Raw genomic sequence first — 27,246 nt, 5'->3', positions numbered from 1 at the left:
CAGAATTCTACAAGGGATTAAGTCATGGTCTCCAAATAATCCTGGCTGATCCAGATAACAAATATCACTGTTTATCAATAAATATCAATAAATGATTTCATTTAAACTTTATTAAGATTGCTTTCAGCAAATGATGGGTCAGGGACATGCAAGAATACATAACATAAGATTGTGATTATGCAGTAGCTTATGTTGTAAAAGTGTATTACATGCAGAATTCAAGACAAATAAGGTTGATTGTCCCATTGTTCTCTTAAAGGAAGGTTAAACAGTTTGAGTACACAGCTGTGAGATCCAGCGAAAGTTCCAATCTCACAGAATGCAAGAGATATTTTCAAAATATTGCATCACCACACACCTGATTAGCTGGAAGCTTAAGTAGAAAAGGGCTCTCCTCTCCTGGGCAAAGAGGAGCTCTGCTGGGTTGCCTGCTTGAATTGGATACAGGTCTTCTGACTTTAAATACACATGGAAAAAAAATGGCCCTTTTAGGGCTTTAATTTGCTAAGTGTAGATCATGTGACTTGTCTCTTTCCATAGATTCCTTTCTCTTTCTCTTCCCTACCTTTTATAAGAAACAGAAGCTATCAGTTTCTGTTTAGACAACATGGTGGTGATGTGGATATATGCTATGAGTCAGCCAAAACGTGGCTGACACTGGATAGTCTGGGAACCTCAAAAGTAAACATTGTTGTAATCTGTTGTATAACTATTCAGGTCAGAGTGACACCTTTGTGTGGATTCTATATAAAGATGACCAGACACCAGAGACCTCAGCTTCCACCTTTGACAGCAATCCTATGTGTTTGTTGACAAGCCTATGTGCTTACCACCATGGGTCCTGTGTGCTACCTGCTTATGTGTAGCCCATGTGCCTGCCTGTGCCTGGGTGCCTGTGTGTAGCTGCCTGTGTAGCAGCCTTTGTTTGAAGTAAATAATGTGTGTTTCACCTGCCCACATGTCCTTAAAATCTCTTTAACCTCTTACACTACTATGCTCCTCCCATTTTCCTGGAATTGGAGCATGGACATCACCCCTTTGTTCCTATCTCCCTGTCTTCTCTTCTTCTACAAACTCACATTTTTTGGAGCTTGCTTCTTTAGAGAAAAAGAGCTGAAACAATGATCCACAGGGTTAGAGGTCAAGAGAACGTATGATGGCCACGATGAAAGGGGGCAGCATCTCAGGAGTGGAGAGAGCAGTAGAAGGTATATTCACTCACCAATTGTTAACTGAGTATGAGGCCCGCAGAGAAACAAAGATGGTATCAGTCTCCTTTCCCTGACAGGAGAGCTGGCAAAACCCAAGATATCTCAGAGTTCTCTGAGGGTGCTTGTCTTGGTTAGTGTTTTATTGCTGTGAAGAGATACCATGAACACAGCAACTCTTATGAAAGAAAGCATTTAATTTGGGCTTGCTTACAGTTCAGAGGTTTAGTCCATTATCATCATGGCAGGGAGCATGGTGGCATGCAGGCAGATATGGTGCTGAAGAACTAGCTGAGAGTTCTACATCAGCAGCAGAAAGAGAGATTCACTGGGCATGGCTTGAGCTTCTGAATCCCCCCAAATCACTCCTGGTGACTTAATTCCTCCGACAAACCCACAACTGCTAATCCCTCTCAAATGGTGCTACTCCCTGATGACCAAGCGTCCTTATTCAAACCACCACAGTGGTTTTGGCCAGAGGATGGTTCAGGGGCTTTGAATGTGTTATCCTTGTGAACATGCCCTGTGGCGTTTGTCAGAGGGTAGCCAAATCTGCTTCATTAGTCTCTGTCAAGACCTATGGAGCCCCAGCTGTCAGTATGATCCCAGGACTAAAGGATCAGCACCGTATGGAAGCTTATTAGAGATGAAGAGTCTCAGGTTCTACCCAGGTCTGGATGGTGATCTCTTTCATGTCCAGAAGGTTCTTGGGTGATCATAAGCACATGGAGATCTGAAGCCTTAACTCCTGGTGAACAGGATTTCCCACCCAGATTTTCTCTCATTCTCACTCAGGGTGATTCTGAGTTTCTTGGGAGGCACATAGAGTCCAATATTGCTTTCTTCGTCATTCTTCATTTACAAATACATAGCACTGTCTATGACTGAAGATGCATTAGCTTGTCCTTGGTGCTCCTAATCTGGACTTTATGGGGTTCCTTTGTCAGGTTAGGAAAGACTTAGGGTATGGGGTATTCATTTGAGTTGGGTGGTTAGCTCTTGAGCGGGAAAGGAGTTACACCAATATCAGGTACAGATCTTAAGTTCTAAACAATTAAAAGATTGTGAAATGTAGCTCTGCTGTAAAGAGTTCATCATGAGTCCATTGTCCATTGCTTCCCACTTGGTAGAGCAGTACAGTCAAACAGTTCTAATCGAGGAGAAGCAACAGCCATCGAAACTGAAGCTCATTGAGGAAGCCAGTACATATGACTTTCCCTGGGTCAAGAGCAGCTATCACTAGCTAAAAAAAAAAAAAATAACACTAGATTGAAAAAATACCATGTGCAGTACTTGGTCTAGTGACAGGTGGGAATCCAGTAGGGCTCCGAGTCCTGGCCACTTGGTGCACAGAGCTCAGGATGCACTGCGGTCCACTGCAGTGTGCCCTCTCTCCCACGGAGAATGCTGGGCTGCACTGTGGAGGCAGGAGCTGGGAGATTTGTGAACTCATCTGAGTGCTGAGAAGGTTGTTGACTTCTGCATCCCAGGAGCCAGGGTACTTGCCAGCTTCACCTGAGAGTAGATAACAGGAGACTCCAAGAGACCACAGCATCAGGGTAAGAGCAGAGCTGGCAGGCCCTCAGGGGGAGCCACAGGTGTCGCAGACTCACTGTATTTGTGACCACTGTCGAAAGAAAGGGAGATTAAAATGTAGGTGCTGCTTGGAGATCTCAGGGTCCTGTTCAGTGAGGTCCCCTCCACCCTCCCTCCTCTCCCTGGCCAGCCTTCTTTTTTTTAATTTATTTATTTCTTTATTAATTAATTAAAGATTTCTGTCTCTGCCCCACTGCCGCCTCCCCTTTCCCTTCCCCTCCCCCAATCAAGTCCCCCTCCCTCGTCAGCCCAAAGAGCAATCAGGGTTCCCTGCCCTGTGGGAAGTCCAAGGACCACCCACCTCCATCCAGGTCTAGTAAGGTGAGCATCCAAACTGCCTAGGCTCCCACAAAACCAATAGGTGCAGTAGGATCAAAAACCCATTGCCATTGTTCTTGGGGTCTCAGTAGTCCTCATTGTCCTCTATGTTCAGCGAGACTGGTTTTAACCCAGGCTTTTTCAGACCCAGGCCAGCTGCTGGCCAGCCTTCTTAACAGTGCTTTGGCATGCCACCAAGGGCTGTCAAAGGAAGTATATGTAACTTGGATTCAACTCTTGTTTAAAAACTAGATCTATTAGAAAATAGATGTCTTAAAATAGCAACTATATGGCTGACAGCCATCTTTACTAAGGTTAAAAAAGAGTTTGTGCAATGTAACTTCACCACCATTTGGGTTTAGATGACCATGTGTTGTAAAGCAACACTTATAAAACTTATCAGTCCTACTGAGCCCTACAATTAAATTATATTGTATCTCCTTTTTAGATCAAGGAGGCAACAGTAGGTCTACAAAATATTTTGGATTAGGATGGATTTTTATGTGATAATAAATTCCTAAGGTTATAAAGGTCTACTCAGGTGAACAGAACATGACTCAGAGATGCGTGTTTAACCACTTATTATTTTTGCTAATTGCTCAATACTAGGCTTCTGAAAAATTTTAAGTAAGGAGCAGCATATGTTTGATAAATAAGGTTTATAAATTCCTAAGGTCTACTCAAGTAGTCAGTAACTGACTTGAAGATTTGTGTTTAGCCTCTCTGTCTTTGCTAACTTTTCTAAACTTTAACTATTTGGATAAACTGAGTCATACAAGAAACTGTATGTTCTATAATAGTGCACTATGAAAGGATGAAAGCAATTAAGATTTCCAGTCTCTATGTGAACTGTATTTATAGCTTTGTAAAGTTTTCAGTCTTTCTATGGCTTCAAGTTTTATTTAGTTGCTAAAGGATCTTCAATTCAATCTTCACTCAGATTTTTTAAGGCTCAAACTTAACAGAGATGAAGCTGTAAATGCTGATCTTATAAAGATACTAGCTTGTAAACCGTTGAAGATAATTAAGATGTGCAAGTGAATGCTCAGCCACCTTATAAATGATCAATTTTTAATGTGCTCCTTAATGCACTACGCTCATAAGCCATGCTAAGTACAAATGTAATTCATGTACAGAGATAAGCATTGTTTACTATCCTATATTTGTTTTCAAGGTTATGTCTAAAACTAGTAACTAAAAACAAGCAAATTTTGTTTAACTCAGGTATCCTTAATAGATAATAGTCCTCAAACTCTTCAGAGATCTGCTGAATATGGCACTTAACTGTTTAATGGAAAAATCTTCCCATGATATACAGAAACGCCAGTGCCTAGCAGCAATCCTAAGGGCTCCAAAGAAGATGCCAGGGCACAGTCAACTTCACCTGGATCAGTGTAACTCTAACCACTTGGAAAAACTGCCCCCACCCCTGCTTTGCCTGCTGCCAGGACTCTGCCCAAACTGCATGGTTGGGTTGACTGCTCTACTCTGCCTTGCCAAAGTGGGTCAGTTTTTCCAAACTCCTTCTCCACAGAAAAATCTCTCAGATTTTCTGGGTCTGGCCAATGCTGTTCCATGCAGCAGCCAAAGCTGTAATGTAGTCTGTCCTGTGTGACACCCAAAGACCAACTGCTTCTAGCCTCAACACCCAAATACCACAGGAGCCGAGGATAACCATCCAGCAGTAAGTCTCTGCCATTTGACTTGATAACTAAGCCATTTGGATTATACTTCCTGCTATAATTTATTCTTTGCAGGTCTCTGATGATATTGATGGCTAATTGTAGCTTTATGTTAACAGCAACAGGCACCCAGCTCCTCCCTGCAATGCTGCAGCTGCCTGTTCAATTCATTTCATATATAAAATCAGGCAACCTAGAGTTACTAGGTTTCCTGCCGAGAAAGGCAGACGCAGACACAGTTTACCTCGTTGGTAGACCTCACACTGATAAAAAGATACACTCACAACAGGTTTCAATGTAACTTTTTACTATTCCTTCATTTAAAGGAACCTGCCTTGCAATGACTTCTCCTAGGAACCAAGCACCCGAGCCTTATGGCAAATAATTAGATGAAAAGAAAAAGTTCAAAGTTTATGTAAGTTATGAGGGTCTAAGAAAGTAATTTAATGTGTATCAGTGCAAATCATTTAAAGGGATGACAAATGCTTCAGCATCCTTACCCTCAGTATGCTGTTATCATGCTAAGTCTAGAAATGTTCAGACTTTTCCCATTAATCAACGGAGCTCTGATACACGGTTAATCCAGGCTCTGGTAAGCACTGCTACTCTTAACATAGTCACAAGCTCAAATTTAAGTCTCCTTTGGTTGTCTTCTAAATACAGAGTTAAAAGTGCTTCTCAATCATGCTGAAAACATCTCTGTCCAATCTATATTTCCAGTTTCTTGGATAGATAGGAAAAGTGTTAATGTTTTTAACCTAGAATAATATTTTTGGGTCCCCAAGCTTTTACTCTGACTTGAAGGTGTGAATCTACTACTTTTTCTACAATGTGGATTTCAGAACAGTGGTAATGCTAAAATGTCTAAAACTTTTATCTTTTTTAAAATTAAAAAATTCTTATAAGCTTCAGGAAGTCATGACTGTATCCACCTGTTACAGGCCAAAGTGTATGTACTCCAGATAAGTACTCCTGTTAATCAACACACTAAGTCTCCTCCACCTGAGGGTGGGCTTCCCATTTCCCTGGTCTTGGGACTTCTTCCCTCTTCCAATTACCAAGACCATCGGCATGGAAATTTCGAGTGTTCACCTAAGATAAAAATTCTCCTAAATTCCTTAACTTTACCTCAGGTTCCTAGTCTGTCCCAGCAGATTTCCAGTCAGCTGAAGAGTCATACAGCTCTAAAACTACCTGCAAAGCTCCAGCCCCAGATGTTCCTTGGAACCTGTGTCCTAGACTGCTCCAAAGCAGCCTGCTCTTCACGAGCCCCAGATGGTCCTTCTGAACTTGGACAGTAAGAGCAAGCAAAACAACTGTCTTCCAGCCTGCGTTCCTTTTGTCCTTCTTGGCTGTGACCACCATTCCAGCCGGATCCCCAACGACTCCCCTATTTCAGCTAGAAGTAGTTACAGAAGAGGTGATGCTGCCCCTTCTCAGCAACAAAAAGCAGGGATGTTCAATTTCAAAGAAACTCAGGACAAATGGGTAACCGAGGTGCCTATTTAACATACCAAAGTGAACTCTGGTTACCAGTCTTTCTTGGTCCCTACTCACAAGTAGGGACAGAGTCATTCTGGCTGGCATATCCAAGTCATACCCTAAACTTCTCCCGCCCCTGGGTTTTGTCCCTTCCCCTGGCTGCTCTTTTCTCCTGTAGAACCCAGCCATTTTAGCTCCTGGCTGACTCTGCTCCTGGATCTTTCTCAGTCCGCTTGTCCTCCCTGGGTGGCCACCTCCCCCTGGCTCAGTTCAGTCTGCTGGCCATGTTCAGTCTGGACTCTTCCAGATGCCTCTGACTGTTCTCTCTCTCATATCTGTGACAAACCCTCCCTTCAACCTTACCTTCGAGCAGACCTGTCTTTATTTTTCATTCAGCCATCTGGTTTCTTGGTCTTGGTCTTTGAGACTTTTGAACTGTAACAAATATTTGTTATTTCAGCTGCCCAATCTACAGTGCTATGTTTTAGCTGCCCAAACTAGGAAAGCAGGGACGACAGCCCCATTCCACCTTGTAGGTGCAGACACAGAAGCTGAGCGGGAGCTACACGATGATTTTGTAACAGTCATCCTGAGCTCGTTCACGGGCAATGGAGAAGGCAGTGCTGTATGGTAGCTTTGGATTAGTTTCAGACACTGTAGGTGCAAGGTAAGAAACCCCAGCAAGCTGGTGAGGAGAGGCTCTGTGCCTGGCTGGCCCAGACCTGCTGAGGAAGTGGAGGCTGAGCAATAGCAAAGAATGGAGACTTCCCTAGATTTTACCTGCATGCTTACATCTCTGTAGGGCGCACCGTACTTCTGTGTAAATCACTTCTCCTTTAGGGTCTGATTAGGAAGAAGATAAAGTGTCAGATGATAAGGAGTCAGCCTCTTTTCTCAGCTATGTGCCCCTCCCTTGGCCAGTTTGCTCTATGGAAGGATTATAGTCCTCGAGGCTTTACCATCTTCCTGACCCTGTTCTAATATGTATCCTGTGATTTCTGCCGAACCAGAGACTGGACAGCCCTTGTCCTCACCATTGCTGTATACTGGCTGCAGTTCTATACAGGCTGGTACGTTGTAATAGGTGGGCTCCTGGGATTCTGAATATGAAGGGTTCCTGTAAGATATAGAAACACTGATGTTTGTCAGGAAGTGAGATCATCAATTTAATGGGTTTTCAGTCAACATTATTCCTTTTTTTTTTTTTTTTTTTTTAGGTTTATGGCCACATGGTATGTAAGAGGCACCCGGCTAGTACTTAGATATATTTAGTTCTGCATTGTTTCTGGTTTATGTGTGTAAAAAATGGGCATTCTAGAAAGCTAAGTAACTTGCTAACACTATTAAACTAGAAAGGGGAAGAGCCAAGACTTAAAACAGGCCTGACACCCTTCTCAGAGGTACCAGTCTCAGAGAAACAAAGATCAGCTAGGCTCCAAGGAACTCTGGTGGTTTGGACACAGCCACCATGGGAGGTGACATGTTTGTGAGCCTTCAGGATGCAGGCTGGTGGCCACTTCTCCACAGACACTATTTGTTGACAGAGTCACTTCTCTTGGCATGGGTTTTGACTATGCCAGCCATGCCCACAGATTTCTAGGCTAATTAAGCTATATCACCTCAGGATATGGATGGAGTCAATGTCTCTGTGATAGGAGAAAAATGACTAAAAAAGCACTTTCATGATTATTGTGAAAGTAGCCAAGTTTGCAGAGGAAGACTAGAAGCCCTTTCTCACCTTGGCATTATCCAACAAAGAGAATATGTGTGAAACATAGCCCAAGACTTACAAATGGGAGGGAGGGGTTCTAAAAACCATCTACCACATGGTCGGCTGGCTTTTGGGCTTTTTTCTCTGCTCACTAGCCTACTTCCATTCTTGGGTGTGATATTTATTTTTTTAATAAACGATTTCTATTCCATGCTGCTCACCTTAAAAGGCCTGACTTTGCCCTCCTTGGTAGCACCAGGATTTTCACCTATCCTGTCTATATTTTTTTTCTTAAATTCTAATAAAATTGTTACTGAGTTTTCTTCTAAACTTGTTTCTAAATTCTTTTATTAATGAGAATAAGAACCCCCAAAGGGAACCTCAATTTCCCTGTTAGTTGCCAAAGTGATCATTTAGATGTCAAGCTAACAGTGGTATAAGGAAGTGGGTTAATAAATGAGAAACACTTGCTACTTGACGTGGGAAGGAGGATTTGCTGTCTGTCGCTAAGGTGGAGCTTCAGGGAATTGGCTGGAGATAACCCAAAGGAGGAGCAGCATCAGTTGGGCACAACCCACCTCAGCAACACTGTAGAAATTGTGCTCTTAGTGATAATAAGATTTGCTTTAATTTTTTTGTCCTGTGGATGTTTCATTACTTCCAGAAATAAGGCCATGTTCTTACCTGGAGTCACCAGAGGCAGACTTTCCCCCTGTAAAGGAAGACACTGTGTTTTAGGAAGAGGGGACCTTTGTGGGGACTAGGAGACAGCTCAGATGTGGCTCACACAGAGACTGCCAGGAACTTTCGTTACTGAGATTTGAGTCTTTGCTTTGCTGATGGATGGAGGAGGAATAGAAACAACTGAATTATTGATGCTGGCCTCAAGGGAAAGGAAACTTCTTAATCTGTCCCCCGTTAACCTGGGTTTGAAATGGCAGTGGTCATTAATGACTACAGAGAGTTTATAGCCTCAGACAGGAAAATAGACCTGATCATCTATAAAACTGCTACACATTTTAAAAAAGCAGCAAAGGACCAAATTCTATTTGGGTTCTGTTTTGATTTCCATCTCTTAGCGTCCTTTTCTTCTTCCCATTCCTTAGGGAATCTTATGAACACAGAGCCTCTGCCCTTTCTGAGGTTTTACAAATGACATCCCATCGAGCCATATTGTTCTCGATGTGGCTGAGCAACTTTATATTTGGTAAACAGGACTTCTGAAGGACCGAAGAGAAAGGTGAGGGATCGTGTGATGGAGGAGGAGGCGCTCATGAGAGCCGAGGGATGGCCACATAGTCAGTGTGGGCATGCAGGACCAGAGTCGAGATAGGAAGGGCACGGTTAGGGAGCCACCCACCTGCTCTTCTAGAGAACCAGCAATAAAGCAGCACTCCAGCAGCCGTGCCAGCCACGGCGAGCAGTCCCCCGGCGACTCCAGCAGCCACAGGAACTCTTCTGTTCTTGGTTGTGTCTGGGGAGCAGAGGGCACCCAAACATAAGACCAGGAAGAGGTGTGCAGTTTTGAATGACTCTGAGTCTTCAAACTGGTGTTTTGGCATCGGGGAGGAGAGGAACCTTTGTGAGCAGAAGTCCTGAGGCTGCGGCGCAGGAGACAGCTCTGCTCTGCTTGTTTGTTGGTGAGGAAGCTTGTCTTGGTACTGAATCTCTGTGCCCAAGGAAAGGCTAAGGGTCAAGACAGATTGTGGCCGGGGAGGAGAGGCAGCGCGGATGAGCTGGAAGTTCCCAGATGTTCCCTAAAGCCTCACTCCGCTGCACCAATTAAGAACCACTTCGGAGTATAAGGGTGCAGGGAGCCATTAGCTCAGGTACTTGTCTTGGAGAAGGGCATTCCTGGTCACTCATCGTGAGCTCTGTGTGTTGAAGCATATGTTCTGGTCCCATCTGGCTTGAGCATGAGAGATTTACCAGTGCTTTAAAAAAGTGTCACTTCCTTACTGTACTGGGCCTTAGGCACATTGTCAGCCTCACAGAAGAAGTTTCCAGAAGAGAGATGTCGACAGACACCCGTTCTCCAGAGGGAGCAGAGATGTCCCCCAGGGACCCTAGTGTGAGGATAGGGTGGGACACGGGAGCTGAATGAAAATGAAACCTCAGTGGAAGCTTCTGCTTCTCACATGTGTTACCCTTACAAGGGACAAATAGTATCACTAGCAAATAAAATAAAACAGTTGACACATTTGAAAGCTTTGACCCAAAAATAGCTTTTCATGTACAAAAATATTCAATAGAAAGCAAAAAGCATTCTACAAATTCTTGAAAGCATCTGCCAATAAATATACAAAAGACTCATCTTCATTATTAATTAAATATGCAATTAAACCCAGCCATAAACTATTATTTCTTTCGTTTTTAAATAGATTGACAATAATGATGAAGTTTTGGCAATGCAAACTGAAGGCATTTTTTGAATGACAGACAGTTTGACAACGTCTACAAAATTAAAAACACACATAAACTTTGAGCCTACAATCTTCTTGGAGATCAAGTAGGTAAAAAATGTTATTCAGTGCTCCAGAGGCAAAAAGGTGACCACCAAGCCAGCTACAAAACCTGAGGTCTACAATGGTGACCTGCTTTCATGATATGCTGGTGCAATAATGGCACAAACTTTGTGGGAGTAATTGATCACTCCATGAAATGGAGCCCATATGCTCCACTGTTCTGGTGGGCAAGAACCTGAGACCAGGCATACTATTGTTCTGCTAAAGTAACACAGTAATCAGATGAGTCCTTATGACGTTCTGCTGTACCCATAGAGAAGCACCTCCCCCAGCCATCATCAGAGAAACGTCCTCTTGCAGTTTAGTAGATGGGAACTACACTGGTCAATGTGCAGGGAATGTGGGCTTTGGAACTCATTCCTAAGTGTCTTCCTTGTGCTGCCAGGGCCAGGGGGCTATGGGGAGAAAAGGCGGAAAGATTTTAAGAGCAAACAGTGTCTTCCAGGTACAACAGCAATGATAAGCATGAGAACTGTTGTGGCAGCAGGCATAGGGCCTGCACAGGTGCCAGCAGATAGGACTCCACACTGAGGAGGAGGAAATGGACACAGACGTACAGCCCTGAGCAAGAAACTATCTCCAACTGATATCTGCTTGCAAAGGAAAAGCTAGTTTTCTCCATTGGAGTCTCACGAGGTATATTAACCACTGTGGTAGTTTGAGTAGGATGCTTAGCCAGCAGGGATGGCACTGTTTGAAAGGATTAGAAGGATCAGGAGGTTGTGTCTCACTGGACTTGGAGAAACTGTCACTGGAGTTAGACTTTGAGGTTTCAAGAGCCCGTGCCGAGGCCCCACTTCTCTGTTTACAGATCAGCCTGCAGCTCTTGGCTACTGCTCCAGCACCATGCCTGCTTGTCACCGTGTTTTCTACCATGATAAAAATGGATTAAGTCTCTGAAACTGTAAGCAAGTCCCAGTTAAATGTTTTCTTTTTTAAGAGCTACTTGGGCGTGGTGTCTCTTCACAGCAATAAAAGAAAGTCTAAGGCAACCACACTTAAGGACCAGCAGCGGATGACCAACACAAAAGAACTCCACGGTATTTTTGTAGACTTTTTTTTTTTTTAAATCTAAAATTGTTTTTTTGGGGCATTTTTTGTCTTATTGACCTTTTGCTCGTGTATTATGGTTTCTGATTTTGTGTTTTTAAGGCCTATTTAGTGTGTGTATGTGGAAAAAACTTGTTTTCAATAATACATTTATTATAAATATGCTAATATATTATATAGCAATATATATTATATATTATAAATATAACTACATGTGTACAGTTCTTGCAGGATTTCTATGGTAATGTTTCTGTTACACAATAAAACCTGGAGACAACCTGATAGACTGGGTAAAGAATTCATTATAAATTAAAAATAGAGGTTTTATAGCTAAATGTGCAATGTGATCCTGTTATAAAAATAGTTTGTGCTTTATTTCCCGGTAGTGTGGCATCTGGTAAGTTACCCTTGTTTAAATAAATGATCCTAACTCATGTTTGTGCAGGAACCCTGATTAAGTGTAGAGCAAAAATAAATAAAGGTAAGAAAGTAGGAGGAGACTTGTTGGGAAGAAAAAAGAGGGGGAAAGAAAAGAGGGGCCAAAAGATTAGAATGGATAGTGAAAGGTGAAAGGAACTATGTGTACTGAGACCCCAAGTCAGGAAACAGCCCCTGCGGTCAGCTGTGTACTGAGACCCCAAGTCAGGAAACAGCCCCTGCGGTCAGCTGCTGGAAGGAGTGGGTGCTGACCAGCGTTTGGTTGTTCCAGCCTTCCTGTGACAGCGACTGTCACCATGCCTCACTGTGCTGGGACCCCGGGTTATGGCCAGCCTCACAGGAGTGGTTCCCTAAGTGTTTCATATTCGGAAAGAGGTTGAAGGACTTTCCTATTTCAGAGAGGGCTGCACTGCTCCCTAGGGTGATAAAAATGGTACAAGATTGGAGAGGGGGAAACCATGAAGCTTTACCATGTCCCCTACCACAGCTGGGACCGCAGAGACCCTGGAGATGCGGGCAGGAAGGCTGAGGAGAAAAGCAGCCCTTGGTTCCTTCCGTCTAAGCACAGCCCTCTACAGTGAAGGCCTTTTGGACTGCAAAATGTTTTATATTATTCTTTAGAGGCTTTCTCAAAACTCATCTATAATTTATTCCAGTCTTGGGGAATGAGAATGTATGTGTAATGTTGGATGTGTTCTGAAGTAACAACACAAAAACACAAACATGTTTGAGGAATCTGAAAATAGAGACACAACTGAAAGCTGGGCTCTGAGCAATGAGAGGACTGCTAGGAAAAGAAGTGGGCTTGACCTGCTGTGGAACAGCGGCCGGATCTAGCGTGGAGGGACTTCATGGAGAGGTTATGGAGCAGGCAGTATGTGCAGAGGTTGAGGATGGGAGCTAAGCCGGCCCATTTGAGTTGCTGCAACAGGTAGAGGCAGTTAAAGGGCCCAGTAAGTGTGATACAATAGGAGGCCAGAGACTCAGTCAGGACTCTTCATCAAACAGTGGAAAGGCATGGAAGTGTATGGAAGTGGGGCAGGAGAGGAGCAGATGGGGCACTGAGTGGCACTTCAGTCATTGAATTAATGAATTTGGCTAGCTGATGGCAGGGGGAAATAGAGAAAAATCTAAGGAACACATGGGAAGGAATATCAGTAGGACTTGCTGTGAGGAGGGAGGGAGAGAAGTGTCAGGGAAGATCTGGATGAAAGAAAGAGTCTCATGTGCAGAGACAGCCTGAAGAAGCCCAACCCTGAGTGGAATATCCCTTCCAGAGATGTCCAGTTGAGGAGCTTTCAAGAAGAGTGGGATATAACACACGCAGGTCTTTAGGATCTTCAGTTTAGGACCATCAGGGATACCCAGGTGATACCCAGGGATACCAGGATACCCAGATGATGGGTACAGATTCATCTTAAGGAGTAGCACAGTTAACAGAACACACTGAACTTTCTCTTTCCACCTAAGACTGTTGGCCAGACAAGCCTTCATCCTCTGGTAGATGATATTTCTGGTCACAATGGATGGAGAGTAATGCTATCAGGCAGGATAAGACTAATGGAGGAAAGGTACAAATTCTTCAGTATGTAAGACCCAAAGAGACTTCGGAGGCAGAAGGCTTGCTGTGACATCACACAGTAGCTGCTTCTGTGAAAAACATTCCAACCTTGCCTCCTGGGCATGGTAGAGAGATGATCTGCCCCTGCACGGCTGGTTTGAAGTTAACTTACCTATAACACTTAGAGCCAGAGTATCACTGCGCTGGGGCCCCTGGCCGTTGTCAGCCTCACAAAAGAAGTTTCCAGAATGTTCTGCAGTCACAGAAAAGTTGAAGGACCCTCTTCCTCCAGAAAGGGCTGAGCTGATCCCCAGAGTGACATTTTGGTAATAAAAGCGGAACAGGATTGGAGGAGAGGCTTCCAGAGCTTCACAGTGAAGCTCTAGCATGTCCCCCACCACAGTCTGGGCTCCAGGGACCCCAAGTGTGAGGACAGGGCGGGCCACTGGAACTAAGGGAGAGAGTGAGTTAGTTCATACTAGTGTCTTTTATTTTTAAATAAACCCCAATATATTAAAAATACAATGAGAATTTTTGTCCTGTATTTTCATTTTCTAGGGCTCACATCTGTTTAGTATTTCATGTCTTTCCCCTCCATTCCTTTTCTTTCTTCCCTTCTCCATTGTTTTTCTTTCCCCATGAGATAGAGTCTGATTAGATAGACCAGGCTGGCCTTGAACATTAACTTGTAGTCTTCCAAGTGCTGAGATTATAGCTCTGCACCATCACAGCTAGATTTTTTTGTATCTTTCCTTTGTGTCAGTACACTCACATCAACACTTAAATACATTGACACGTACGTGAGATCACAATATACACACTGGTTTATAATCTGCTTTTGACCTTAGCAATGTTAAAACCCCAACTGAAGCATTGTTCTGATTATAATAATTGCTGTGGGAGAGCCTAGTATACTGTAGGTGGTGCCATGCCTGGGTAAGTGGTACTGGGCTACTGAAGAAAGCACTCCTCTGTGGCTTCTGTGTCAAACTTCTGCGTTGGCTTCCCTGGAGGATGAACTGTGGACTGTAAGCTGAAATAAACTTTTTCCTCCCCAAGCTGGTCGTGGTCAATTCTTTATCACAGTGATCGAAAGAATCGGCGTGAGATGGACCTTGGTATGTCCTATGGCAGGTGAGGAACTCAGGAGGGAAACCAAATACGTGATGCAAAAAGAACTTGAATGTAGAGTTTATTTAAGAGTGTATTGGGATAGTAGGGGAGGAAGGGAGAGACACATAGACAGAGAAAGAGAGAGAGATAGACAGAGAGACCGAGAGACACACAGACAGAGAGAAAGAGAGGCACATACAGAGACAGAGACAGAGAAGAGAGGAGAGGGGAGAGAGACAGAGCTGTGGGCCAAAAAATGAGTTTGAGATTGGAAGTGGGCGGAGCTTGTCTCTTAAAGGGACAGGGTACTGTCTGGGTTCTTCCCGCCAGGTGACAGGGCAAGCCAGCATAATCCTAAAAGTGATGAGACTCTAATACATAAAGAGCTCAGTGCAGTGGAGCCCCAGTAGATTCTGGGGCTATCAGAAGCCTTATGAAGCAGAAGTCATGAGGCTGGGAAAATGAGATCAAAGCACTCAGCACCAAGGGCAACAGAGACAGGAAAATACAGGAAGGAGATAATTGGAGGGCTTAATAGAATAATGGAGACTTCTGGCTTACTGAATGTCAAAAACCTCACAAAAAAACAACAATTCTATTTTGAGAAATATATTCTATTGTGAGAAATCTTCTAGTTCTTCCCTGAATTGGCTATGCAGTATTTCTTATTTTTCCTTACTCTCAAGATAGCCTTGCAACAAATTCTCACTTACCTAGGACTCCTGGCCCCTTTTCTCGTGCTATAAACAGGCTGGCACATCAGAACCAGTAGTTTTCAACAATATGTTCTATTGCTTTGAAAAACAACCACCACCACCGGATTTTTACTTTCTCCTGAACAAAGATCCAAGTACAAATAGAAGCAAATTTGTTCTTCCAGTGAGTCTTTTCTGATGTTAACAAGTGGCCTTGATAATGATCAACCAGGATTTGTATACTGAATAAAATGAGGGCGTGACCGCTTGCTCTAAGGTATGGTTGAAGAGAAGGATTTTGTTTGTTTTTTGTTTTTGTTATGAGGGATAGTACAGCCAGAGACCTGTGGGAAAGTCGAAGAATGCAAAGAGGAAGTAGTGGACTGAACAGAGTGAACTGGGCCATTCAAGGAGGGCAAGGGGTGCCAGCAGCGAGAGAGGAGGACCAAGAAGGGTGACACAAGAGAGTGAATGGCCCAAATGGCAGGGTTGTATAGGAATGAGAAGTAGGGGGAAGGGAAGTCTATGGGCTGGAGAAGTTTAGTGTAGGGGGTAGGGTGAGAAGAACTGAGAAGAGCCTGGATGGGACTCTGCAGCAGTACTTGCCCGAGAGATCCTGGAGGCCAGCACACACTTTGGTATGCTAATAGGCACCACAGTTAGCCATTCATCCTGGGTTTCTTTAGGACCTGACATATCTCTTACCACTACTATTCAACAAAGGTCTAGAAAACTACATAATGCAAGCCCATTTGCTTAATGGATTTCTGGAAAGAGGGTCATGAAAATCCTAGAAAGTCAAGCTGGTTGCTCATCTGCTCCTTCCCACCCGCCCTTGGGCCTTGGCCCTCCTGGCTCCTTATTTGACTAGCCTCCATTTTACAGAAATGATGCCTTGAGGGGAGGTGTCTGTGCTTTGCTACCACAGAACTGACACCCTTTCCCAGATCAACTCTTTGCTCTTCTGCATTTTGAGACTCCATGGCAGTCTCTGGTGTCGTTAGTGCTTCGCTCCAGGATATTCTCCCTTCTGAATTCACATGCTCTTCCAGGGTGCTGTCCTGAGGTCCTTCCTTCTGGTTTCCAGGTGACCAGAATGTTCCTCTTTATTTACAGGTGAGCAGGGGGAGGTAAGGAGTCACTGTGGATAGGAGCTCTAGCCTTTTGGAGCATGGAACCTGATCCAGGATGTGACCTGTCCTGGGTGTGACCTGTCCTGGATGTGACCTGTCCTGGGTGTGACCTGTCCTGGGTGTGACCTGTCCTGGGTTTGACCTGTCCTGGGTGTGACCTGTCCTGGGTTTGACCTGTCCTGGAAGTGACCTCATCCTGAAGGCTGCTGCTTACTTCTGATGGACGGTAGCTTCTCCCTGCTCCATTGCCTGGGCACAGGAATAATAGTTCAAATGTTCAGTGAACAGAGAGAGGTATTGAGGTCTGGGGGCCTTAGGATTTCAGTCTCATGATAAAACCAATAGATGGAGGTTGGGTCAGAAGGAGGGAGGGACTCTCTTGGCCTCCTGGTGAAGCTCTTAACACATTCTCCACAGCATCTCACTGTAGGAGCCTGGGGATAGGAAAAGAGCATGCTGCCAGGGCTTGAAGACACAGCAGTGAGGGCTCACGTAAGCAGGTTTGTCAGGAGGTATCTCTCCCAAGATGTATGTTTCTAGCCTCCCTCTGGTTTTCCTTTACGAGGAGTCAATTCATTTCAACTGAGAAGTGATCTGTGGTTTATGAAAGGTGTATTCCTAACCACTGCGTATTTTCCTCAACTTGACTTTCTGAGACTTCCCACCTCCCTCAGCCCCTTCTATTCCTAAGTTTTTCCTGTTAGTCTTTGAGTAATGGTTGGTAGCTTATTCAGAACATTGGATTATTGGTAACTGACAATATCCACTTCCTCCCAACTGTCTTGAGTCCCGCTAAGGAGCTCTGTGCAGTTAGGATCCATTCCTAGAGGATGCTGGCAACACGTACCTTTTACGGTGATGGCCACTGCCTTGCTGACAAAGCTTCGGCGACTGTTGTTGGCTTCACAGTAATAATCTCCTGCATCACTGCTGTTTACCCTGGAGATCTTGAATTCTGCCTCTGAGGACTTAGTGATCTTTGTTTCCTTATTCAGTTTGTCTCTTTTGTACCAGGAAAGTGTGATGGGCCCCGGGACCCCTTTTACTGAGCAGTTGAATAACAACAACTGCCCTTCAAACACTAACCTTGAGGCTGGGATGATGCGTATTTGGAAGTCTGCAAAAGCTCCTAAATAAAATAAGAATGACACGTGTGGGACATTTGGTGACGGGATGCTCATAAATGAGGGGTGGGAGAGGCAGAACATGTGAGAAGCGGCCTGAGAGTAGAGTTAGGCTGCTCTCTGGGAAGTGGAAAGAGGTCAGAGACTGTTTTCTGCCTAAAGAAAAGGACCCGTTTTCCTCAATGACCTTGTCAAAAATATGGACCAGGAATATAGGCTATTCTGCCCAAATTAACCTCATGTCTTCCCATCCTGATAGGGCAGTTCTAGAGACGTCACCTAGTGCTCCACACTTAGCAAAACTGGTGGAGAGTTGAAGGGAAAGGGGGACTCGACATCAAACACGACTGTCCCGAGTACAGTGACAGCACAGTCGATGGGAATGGGGCACTGATGTAAATAATAAGCTGCCCTCAAGTTGGCATTTCTTAACTTCTCTAGTATATCTGTCAGGCGCGTCCAGGATAGACGTGCAATCCAAGGAAGGGTATGTGTGTGGGGACAGTTTTAGGCATGTTGGCTGAGGACACTGGCCTTTTAAATTAGTCTTCAATCTAAAAAAAAAAATAGTAGTTGAATAGAGGGTGGGACGCATTGTTGTGTTGAAGGAGAGACTGTGCTGGGAACCACTGATATGACTGTTGGACAGCATGCCCTCTGGTTTCTCTGACCTGTCCATCCTCCAGTAGCCATAGGAACACCCATTCCCTACAGCCATGAACAGATCGATAGGGTTTTCTTAGGAATGGGAGTGAGTTCACAGGTAATGCTGTCTCTTTCCTTCCCTCCGCACTCGTGATAGCCTAGACCATGTGTCCCCTACTGTGTTCAACTAGATTTCCTGTGTGTTGGACCAAATTCAGTCAGGCAGAGTCACTGGCTGACAGTCATGCTTAATAAAGTGATGTTGCTTTAGAGCCTTAGGGAAAAGTGATAGTGTGTGTAGCGCCATCTCTAAGGGCATCAAGGTGGAATTGTTTATTTGCCAAGACTTCATCCTTTGTCTTTCTTGCCTTTAAGCAGCCTGTACCAGGGACCTAGTGTTCTAGAAACCTGTTTGGCCGTGCAGAACATTCATCCAAGGCTGCCCCATAGCTCACAGTTTAGGACTATAGCTCTGGGAGGAAAACAAGTCTGGGAGATTAAGAAGTAGCTTTCTCTAAAGGCATCCAGAGACAAAGAACAACCCCCCTTCTTTTCTTGGTTCAAAGATCATCAAGGATATTCACACGAGTTTCATATTTTTCCTCATTCACCTTCCACAAGCATGAGGAAGTACTATCTATAGAGACTAGTGACCCGAGCTGGTGTGCCCTTCTGCATAACCAGTCCATACCCGGGAAATCTCAGAATGATACTCACTCTGCACAGTAATTCTGATTGGCAGGCTTCGTTTGCTTACTTGGGCATCCGTTGTTTCTGCAGTGCACTGGTACCACACTGCATCTTCAGTCCATATGGCAGGGATATGGAACTCCAAGGAGCTGCGGCAGCCTGACCCCAGAGCCTTGAGGTTTCTGAAGAAACAGAACCGGAGCTGGACATTTGACCTCTGTGCGGGGAGCTGAGTCCAACAGGTCAGTGTCACCGGGCTTCCATCTGTGAGTTCAGAGGGTCTGACCATCAGCACAGGACGTGGGAATAATTCTAGAAAGACCACAACCATCCACTGAGCAGGTGTGTGCTGGGAATATGATGTTAAACTGTGTTACTTTTGATTATGTTGCATTTGTTTAACTGTGTGAAGCTCTGTTACTGTGCCAGTCTAAAACACCTGATGGTCTAATAAAGGCCAATAGCAAGGCAGGAACAGGGTAAGGGAAAGGAACAGGAGAAAGGAGAGAGGAGTAGGTGGGACTGGCAGGCAGAGAGGATAAATATGAGGAAAAATTTTGGAGCAGAGATTTGGGAAAGAGAGAAGGAGGACTTCAGGGGTCAGCCACCAACTACACAGCTGCACAACCAGTCACGAAGTAAGAAGGAAAGAAGATAGGGACAGAGAAAGATAAAAGCCCAGAGGCCAAAGCTAGATGGGATAATTTAAGAAAAACTGGCAAGAAACAAGACAAACTAAGGCCAGGCATTCATAACTAAGAATAAGCCTCCATGAGTGATTTATTTGTGAACTTGGTGGTGGATTTCCCTAAAAGCCAAAAGAGTAAAACATTACACTACAGTTAAGTATTCTTCAGAAAACCCCAATTCATCCTCAGCACCAGCATGTGGAGTGGTGTTGCTCACCAAACACTGGCAAAAGAGAGGTGCCGCTTTCGGTTACCAACATCTTTCCATCCAAAAGACTGTGTTTTCTCCCAGTGGACTTCTAGTCCACCCTTCCTTCCTATTCTGCTTCTACAAACACAGAGAGCCTGCCTATGACTAAAAATCTGTTCAGAATAGTTAAAGTTGTACCTTGGACTTGGACTCTGACTGTATTGGAAGAAATTTTGGACCAAAACCCCTCCTTAGTGCAGTGGTATTGACCGTTGGCCCTCTGATCTGCGTGCTGAATAACGAGCTCAGAACTTCGACCAGATGATTGCAGAGGGACTGCATTCTTGTAAAATGTCAGGCTCTTTCGTGATGTACTTTTCTTTGCATCGCACCTCAGAACCACAGAGTCTCCCTCAAACACAGCAGGTGGGCCTCGAAGCACCAATGGATCTGTGAAACATGGCATGCCATCACTTTTTCATTCCTGTCCAAGTAGGTTTTACAGGAAGTGCAACTAGAGAGAGTGTTCTTAGTTCAAACACATACCTGCAGTTTGATAAAAGTGGGGCAGCAGAAGGTAAGTAAAAAAGTTTCCGTCACCATTGGGAATGCAATCTTCCAGTTCCTTCTCCCATGTTGGTGTACCTGAGGTTCTGTATTTTTTTTTTTTCTCTCTTAGGGGATTTTAATAATCTGTATCTACTCTGTATCTATTTGCTAGTTTATTTGGCTAGTACTTTATTTCTCAAGATGCAAACTGATTTCCAGTAGCCATAGTTTTCCCTCTATACCAGCAATATAATTTAATAAGGTTTCCTGTCCATTTAGGGTCCTTCATTTTGGGGTGTGTAGATTTGTATGCTTCAGTAGGTAAGTGTTCAAGGGAATCATTAGACCAAAGAGCAGCATAGCTTCTCCCTTTTCCTTGCTAATAGTGTCTTTTCTTGCTTACTAAATCAAAGGCAGTTGTCACAGGCTGACACTACTTCAACTTCAGATCAGGTTCTCCCTCCCTGACCCCTCCCCCCTTTGTGTATCTATTAAAAAATCAATCAACTTATTTCTATCTAATATTTAAATAGTTTTATTGCTTCTCCATGAGCAGTTTATAAACACTACATATTCTTGGGGTTCAAGAATATCAAGTTTTGGGCTAGAGAGATGCTAAGAGGTTAAGAGTACTGCCTGCTCTTCCAAAGGTCCTGAGTTCAATTTCCAGCAACCACATGTTAGCTCTCAACCATCTATAATGAGATCTGGTGCCCTCTTCTGACATGTAAGCATACATGCCAGCAGGACATTCTATGCATAATAAATAAATAAATCTTAAAAACAATCAAGTTTTGAGTCTGTAAATACAGGGTAAGTCTCAAGTCTCTGTGTAGTCACAAAGAGTCTGATTCAGACCAAAATTTAAGGACCACAGGGATAGAAGTGGGTGGATGTATTTGACTCATCTTGAACTAAATTAACTGTTAGTAACAACTATACCTTATGTATATTCTACTTGAAGTTACTGCCTACTAGACAGACTAGATTTTATACAGACAATTTAAACTTTATTATTTTTTTGGTTTAAATTTAAGATAATTTTGTTCTATATCTAATTTTACACAGAGATTAAGTTTTCATGGCACGAAATAGAACGGGTTGTTCATTTGTGGTGAGTAGTAATTAAACCTATAGAGAAAACTGGACTGAATGGGGTCAGAAGCTTTATTTCTCTTCTATCTCACCTTTGGAAAAGTGCAAGTGCACAGGGATGCTTAGATGTAAGTTGTCGGCTTGGCATTGGTGCACTCCAGACACGCGGACTTTGAAGGTGTGTCCTTGGATTTCTTCTACTATTTTGCTATTCCAGTACCATTTTGTTTTCTGGGGTAAGTTGAAGCCAAATCCATAGCAAGTCAGAGTCACTGTCTCTCCTTGAAAGAAAGTGGTCCATGGAGGCTCAAGAGAAATCACAGATTTGGGTGCAGTTTCTGAGGATGAGAGGAAATTAGTCTGTAGCAGAGAAGTCACAGTTTCAGCCCCAGAAGGGCCTGTGGGATAGACAGGGAGGACCTGGCTTTGGACCATTCCCAAGAGCCCTACCCCCCAAGTTCACTGATGGCCCTGTGGGATAAGCAGGGAGGACCTGGCTTTGGGCCATTCCCAAGAGCCCTACCCACCAAGTTCACTGACGACTGAAGGCTGCTTAACATCCGAGAACACTCACCACCCACAGGGAAGAGTGATTGCCCATTGATGGCAATCTGGCAAGACAATCTCTGGGAACAAAGATAGCAGGCTTTACTGTAACATCAGTGGTTAACTAGCCTGCTCTGGAAGAGGGTCCTAGATAAAACACCTCTTCCTTTGCCATTTCATCATTCATAAGCCCAAAAGGAACTACAGAATCATTAAAATCACAACTTTGCATTTTCCCTAAAAAAAAAAAAGTAATTTTATGATCAGGTTTTGACACTAGAAAAGCCTGAGAGATCATGCACTTAACTGCCTTGTTTCATAGAAGCCGATTTCACTAAAACCCATCATCGTTAGCTGGAAAATACAAGACATTAGGGAGAAACTCTTACCAAGGACTCACAAAGCAGAAAAAAGGACTCACCATATTGTCTACTGACAGGAGCTGGAAACAAAAATAAACAATAAAGTCAAGAGTTAGAGATGAAAGTACAAGTAAGAACTTTCTTTTTCTTATTCAAAACGATAATATCTTTCCATATCCATTTTACTACTTCTCATGAAAAATTCATTTATAAAAATGCTGACAACTGTTTGTCATATGTCTGTATATATGAAGATATTGCCCTTGAACTTTAAAGATAAATTTAAAAGTGCTACTTTCTGGCAACAAGTATAATACGGAAGGTAGGTACAATGATAGCAAAGGAAATTATGACCAAGAACACGGGAACCATCCAAGTGAAGGTTGATGCTTATGTCTGGCCTAAGAACACAGAGAGGGTGATCAAGGCAAGAGAGGCACAGAAAAAAGGGTGTTGGTGTTCAGAGGTGGCCTGAGCAGCTCTGGCAGGTGAGCAGTGATGAGAGAAATATAGTTGGGGAGGAAGGCAGGGCCACGTGAGTAGCTCCCATTTTCTTGTAGAAGCCACGGAGAACCATAGAAAGAGCTCCAGGAATGTGATGAAGTCAGAAGGTGAAGCTTTGACAGAGTGTTCTGGCAGAGAGAAGCCTTCCACAGAGAGGATGGGAAATACTGTAGCTGGGTGATGCAAAGGTTAACTTTCTTCAGAGTATTTATCCAGGCTTATCTGGATTGTGTGCATGCTTATTGCTCACTTGTAAGGCTGCTCTCCATCAGAAGGCCTGCTGTGGAATGGAAGAGCTTTGAGATTTTTTGGAATAATGACTCAGTTAAACAAACAAACTAGGCTAGTGATGGTAGAAACAGGCCAGGTTGGAGACGTGAGTAACAAGGAGAGAAAGGTGGCAAAACTTAGTGGGTTTATTAATTTATAAATGATCCAGAAAAAGGATGGATTTGATTCTTTCACTTGAAAGAATTTTCTGTAATGCCAGTCGTTTACTGGGCAATGCAATGAAAATCTGTCTGTGAGTGACAGACACATCCCCTGTCTCCTTGGAAATGATGGAAGGGTAACTTAAACCCTAGTATTTTATTGAGACCAAGTGAGTAGTCACCACATGCCACGGTCACCATAGCTTTTGTATTTGAGGACCTCCTACTTGGTATGCAATTACACATATCATTTCATATAGTCTTTGTCAGTAACATTATAACTTAAGTGCCATTTCATAGATAAGAAAGTTGTTTAGCTGAACAAAATGTCTAACATCCTTAGCCATCAGGGAAATGTAAACCAAAACTACTCTGGGATTCCATCTTACACCTGTTGGAATGGCCAAGATCAATAAAGCAACTGACAGCTCATGTTGGTGAGGATGTTGAATAAGCGGAAGACTCATTCATTGATGGTGGGAGTACAAGCTTGTAGAGCTACTGTGGAAATCAGGTGGCTGTTCCTTAGGAAGATGTGAATCGATTTACTCCACTACCCAGTTATACCACTCTTGGGCTTCATCCTACCACACAGACACTTGCGCACTTGCTTAATCATGTTCACTGCTGCTCTATTCAAAATAGCCAAAAATTTGAAACAATCTAGAAACTCCTCAACAGAAGAATGGATAAAGAAAATGTGGTACATTTAAACAATGACATATTATCCATCCATATAAAACAAGAACAAAAACAAAGTACAACAAAACACACATCATGAAATTTTCAGACAAATGGAGAAAACTAGAAAAAAATCATTTTGAGTGAGTATGTATTCACTAATATGTGGATATTAACTATTAAGTCAATGATAACAAAGCTATGATCTATACAACCACAGTGTATAGGTGTAGAGTAAGGGACTAGAGGATACAGATAGATTTCATTAGGAAGGGGAATAGAATGCATAACTATGGATGGATGGATGGATGGAAGGGGACAGGAATGGGAGGATCAAGTGGGGAGAGGGAGGGGGAGGAGGTTGAAAGGAGGGAATATAGGGAGAGACAATTAAAATTAAATGGCATTTAAGGGATAGTATGAGAAACTAATGCAGTAGAAGCTTCCTAAAATATATACATATATGGAGACAGTCTAAGTGAAATTACTAACTAATGGGGGAGACAGAGTCCCACAGGCCATCTTTTGTCACCAAGCAAAACTTCTACTACTAGGCCTGGGTTATATCTAATTGAGTTGCTGGACAAAGGGATCCCGTGGGAATCTCCAAACAGCCCAGGCTGCTGACAAGACTATAGGTTGCTTTCCTCAATCTGGCAGCAAGGCCCCATTGATGAAGACAATACCCACACAACTCGTTGAACATTGAGATGTTGAACTGGTGCCTACAGAGCCTTTACTCCAATGTTCTAGTATTTTTGGTAAAGGAAGGTACTCTTCACGCTGTAAACCAAGCCATCCACAAACCTTCTGATATACAGTGGTGTCCTGCTTGAAAGACATGCTAGGGCAATGGTGGCACAAAACTTGTGTAAGTAATGAACCAGTAACTGATTTGACTTAAGGCCCACTCCACGAGATGGAACCCATACCCAACACTGCACTTTATAGGTGACCAAGAACCAGAGACTAGGAAGTCCAGAGATACTACTGGCCTTAACATATACATATACATATACGTTTGTATGTATGTATATAGTAACTAAGTGACTCTTAATGGTAATCTGCTATCCTCGTAGATCAGTGCATGTTCAGCCATCATCAGAGAAGCTTCTTCCTGCAGTAGATGGGAACAAATACAGAGACCCACAGCCTGGAGAGAGAGAGAGAGAGCTAAATAAGATGTCTTCTTTAAATTCCTCCCCCCAGAACTCAGGGAACCCTGCAGAAAAGGATGCAGAAAGAGTGTAAGAGCCAGAGGGGATGGAGGACACCAAGAAAATAAGGCCCTCTGAATCAACATGAGCAGAGCTCATATGAACTCATAGAGACGGAGGCAGCATGCACAGGGCCTGCACAGGGCTACACTGGGTATAAGTCTTCTGAGTATATATTCTTGCTTCCAGTTTAGTGTTTTCATGGGATTCCTGAGCGTGAGAATGAGTGGGTCTTTGATTCTTGTGCCTTCTCTTGGGTCTTTTCTTCTGTTGGTCTGTCTTGTTCAACTTCAATGTAATAGTTTTTGTTTAACCTTATTGTATTTTATTTTATGATACTTTATTATTATCTCTCAGAAACCTGTTCTTTTCTAATGAGAATCAGAAAGAGAGTGGATTTGCATGGAGGGGAGATGGGATGGAACTGGGAGGAATATAGGGAGGGGGAATCGTAATAAGGTTATAATATGTGTGAAAGGATCCATTTTCCATAAAGAAAGAAAGAAGGAAGGAGGGAAGGAAAGAAGGGAGGGAGAGAGGGAGCAAGAACATGGTTAAGTGGCTAGTAGGTAGTAACACAGTTTTGAATCCAAACTCTGACCCCGCATCCCCGTGCACCATAGTGACACTCTCTACCCCTCCCCTTCTTTCTTCTACCCTCTCTTCTCCTGCCCCTCTTGTGCCATGCCAGGATGTGCTTCTGTTTCTGAGATAACAGTTCATTGCAGTTGTGGGGTCCTTGCCCCATCCACCGCCCAGCCCCTGTGTTTCAGGAGCTATTTACCAGTTGATTTGTGTGTAGATACTTGCCTGTCTCTGCCACCCACTGGGACTTTGTTTAATTGGAATTACATTTCCCAGCTGGTTTTTTTCGCTCACTGGCTTTGCTGAAAGCTCTTGCTTTCTTCGTGGGCATGAAACATCCCACCGTCTTCAGCATTGTGTGCAATATTGCACATAGAGGGGTCTAAGATTTTTTTTACTAGGTGGACCCACATTTAATTCCAATATTTAAAACTTAGTAAAAAGCAAACATTTTGTAGGTATGAACTGACAGAAGTGTGTATCCATGAGCAGTAACATTGTCAGCTGCTGTAGGTGCCCTCCCCTTCCTGATTTCCCATGTGGCCACCTCTGACTTCCACAGTGTTCTCTCTGTGCCCAGTCCATCTCCGGCCGTCATGAATGTGCAGACGGAGCTGTCCTCTATGTGAATCCCTGGTCAGCTCATGCACAAGACCAGGAACAGCCCGGCACAGAAGGGAGTCGAATAAAGCTGTCATGTGGGTAAGAGTGAACAAACAAGTGCAAGTCACTTTCTGTTCTTCACAAAGCATTCGTGAAAGAAAAGAAAACCAGGTGAAACTTTAATCATTGCTGTTGTCGCAGTTCTTCCTCTGCCAGCTGAAGCATTTTCCACCCGGGACTGTTTTCCTTGAGATCAGGAGGGGAAATCCTGAGTGGTGTAGAAAGTTGGGGAATACAGCCTCACATGGGGAACTCTGTGGCTCTGAAATGCAGGAGACAGCCAGGCCTGTGTTGGGAGAGATGGATGCTGCCCGACCCACTCCAGACCCACAGTGTCTACTCACTCACAACCGGTGGAGTCAGCCACAGCAGTGTGAAGACCACCCAGGGCGAGACTGATGGAGGCATTTCCTCACAGGTAGCAGTTGGCTCTTGCTCTCACAGTAGCCAGTGCACAGCTCTCACCAGCTCCAGTGAGACTATCTGGGAAACTGCTCTTCTAAAACACGAGTGCATCTTCAGCCAAAAAAGGGAAGTAGGAGTACCGAAATCTAACTATTAATTAGTTTCCTCCCCTACAGGCAAAGGGGGAAAGTGAGGGTTTTTAAGAATCACGTGCTCCCAACCCCACATTTTGGCTGTTGGGAAATTACCTTAAGGAAACTACAAGAAGATAGTTTTTTGAAAGATGTCTCTCATTTATCACTGAGCATGGAAGCATCAAACATGATTGTGGCTGTGGGATTGTACAATGACACCATCA

The 27,246-nt window shown here is 43.8% G+C and overlaps 1 protein-coding gene across 1 annotated transcript; it reads right to left on the bottom strand.

Moving 5' to 3' along the window:
- Positions 1–1,416: 1,416 nt before the first annotated feature.
- Positions 1,417–26,891, bottom strand: LOC126486486 (Fc receptor-like protein 5). Its single transcript, XM_050118687.1, has 13 exons — positions 26,828–26,891; positions 22,462–22,482; positions 21,587–21,832; positions 20,049–20,300; positions 18,999–19,283; positions 17,360–17,641; positions 13,744–14,022; positions 9,358–9,471; positions 8,682–8,709; positions 7,321–7,403; positions 7,067–7,129; positions 6,650–6,721; positions 1,417–2,835 (listed from the first exon to the last, which is right to left on the bottom strand). The coding sequence occupies exons 1-12, from the start codon at positions 26,889–26,891 to the stop codon at positions 6,675–6,677; spliced, it is 1,764 nt and encodes a 587-aa protein (XP_049974644.1). The 3' UTR covers positions 1,417–2,835; positions 6,650–6,674.
- Positions 26,892–27,246: the final 355 nt, after the last annotated feature.

Source organism: Alexandromys fortis, unplaced genomic scaffold, assembly GCF_014885135.2.
Source record: "Alexandromys fortis isolate MF-2015 unplaced genomic scaffold, M_Fortis_MF-2015_v1.1 scaffold_152, whole genome shotgun sequence".
Classification (NCBI taxonomy): domain Eukaryota; kingdom Metazoa; phylum Chordata; class Mammalia; order Rodentia; family Cricetidae; genus Alexandromys; species Alexandromys fortis.
Note: the sequence above shows the minus strand (reverse complement) of the source record. Positions and strands in the feature narration are given on the sequence as shown.

What these genes read in the sequence shown, in the direction of transcription:
- LOC126486486 (XM_050118687.1), bottom strand. Translation starts at nt 26,891, where the DNA reads ATGCCTCCATCAGTCTCGCCCTGGGTGGTCTTCACACTGCTGTGGCTG. An exon ending in AATCAGAATTACTGTGCAGA is followed by an intron (nt 17,642 to 18,998) that starts GTGAGTATCATT and finishes TATTTTATTTAG; the next exon opens with GAGCTTTTGCAGACTTCCAA. An exon ending in TCTGCCTCTGGTGACTCCAG is followed by an intron (nt 7,404 to 8,681) that starts GTAAGAACATGG and finishes TATATCTTACAG; the next exon opens with GAACCCTTCATATTCAGAAT.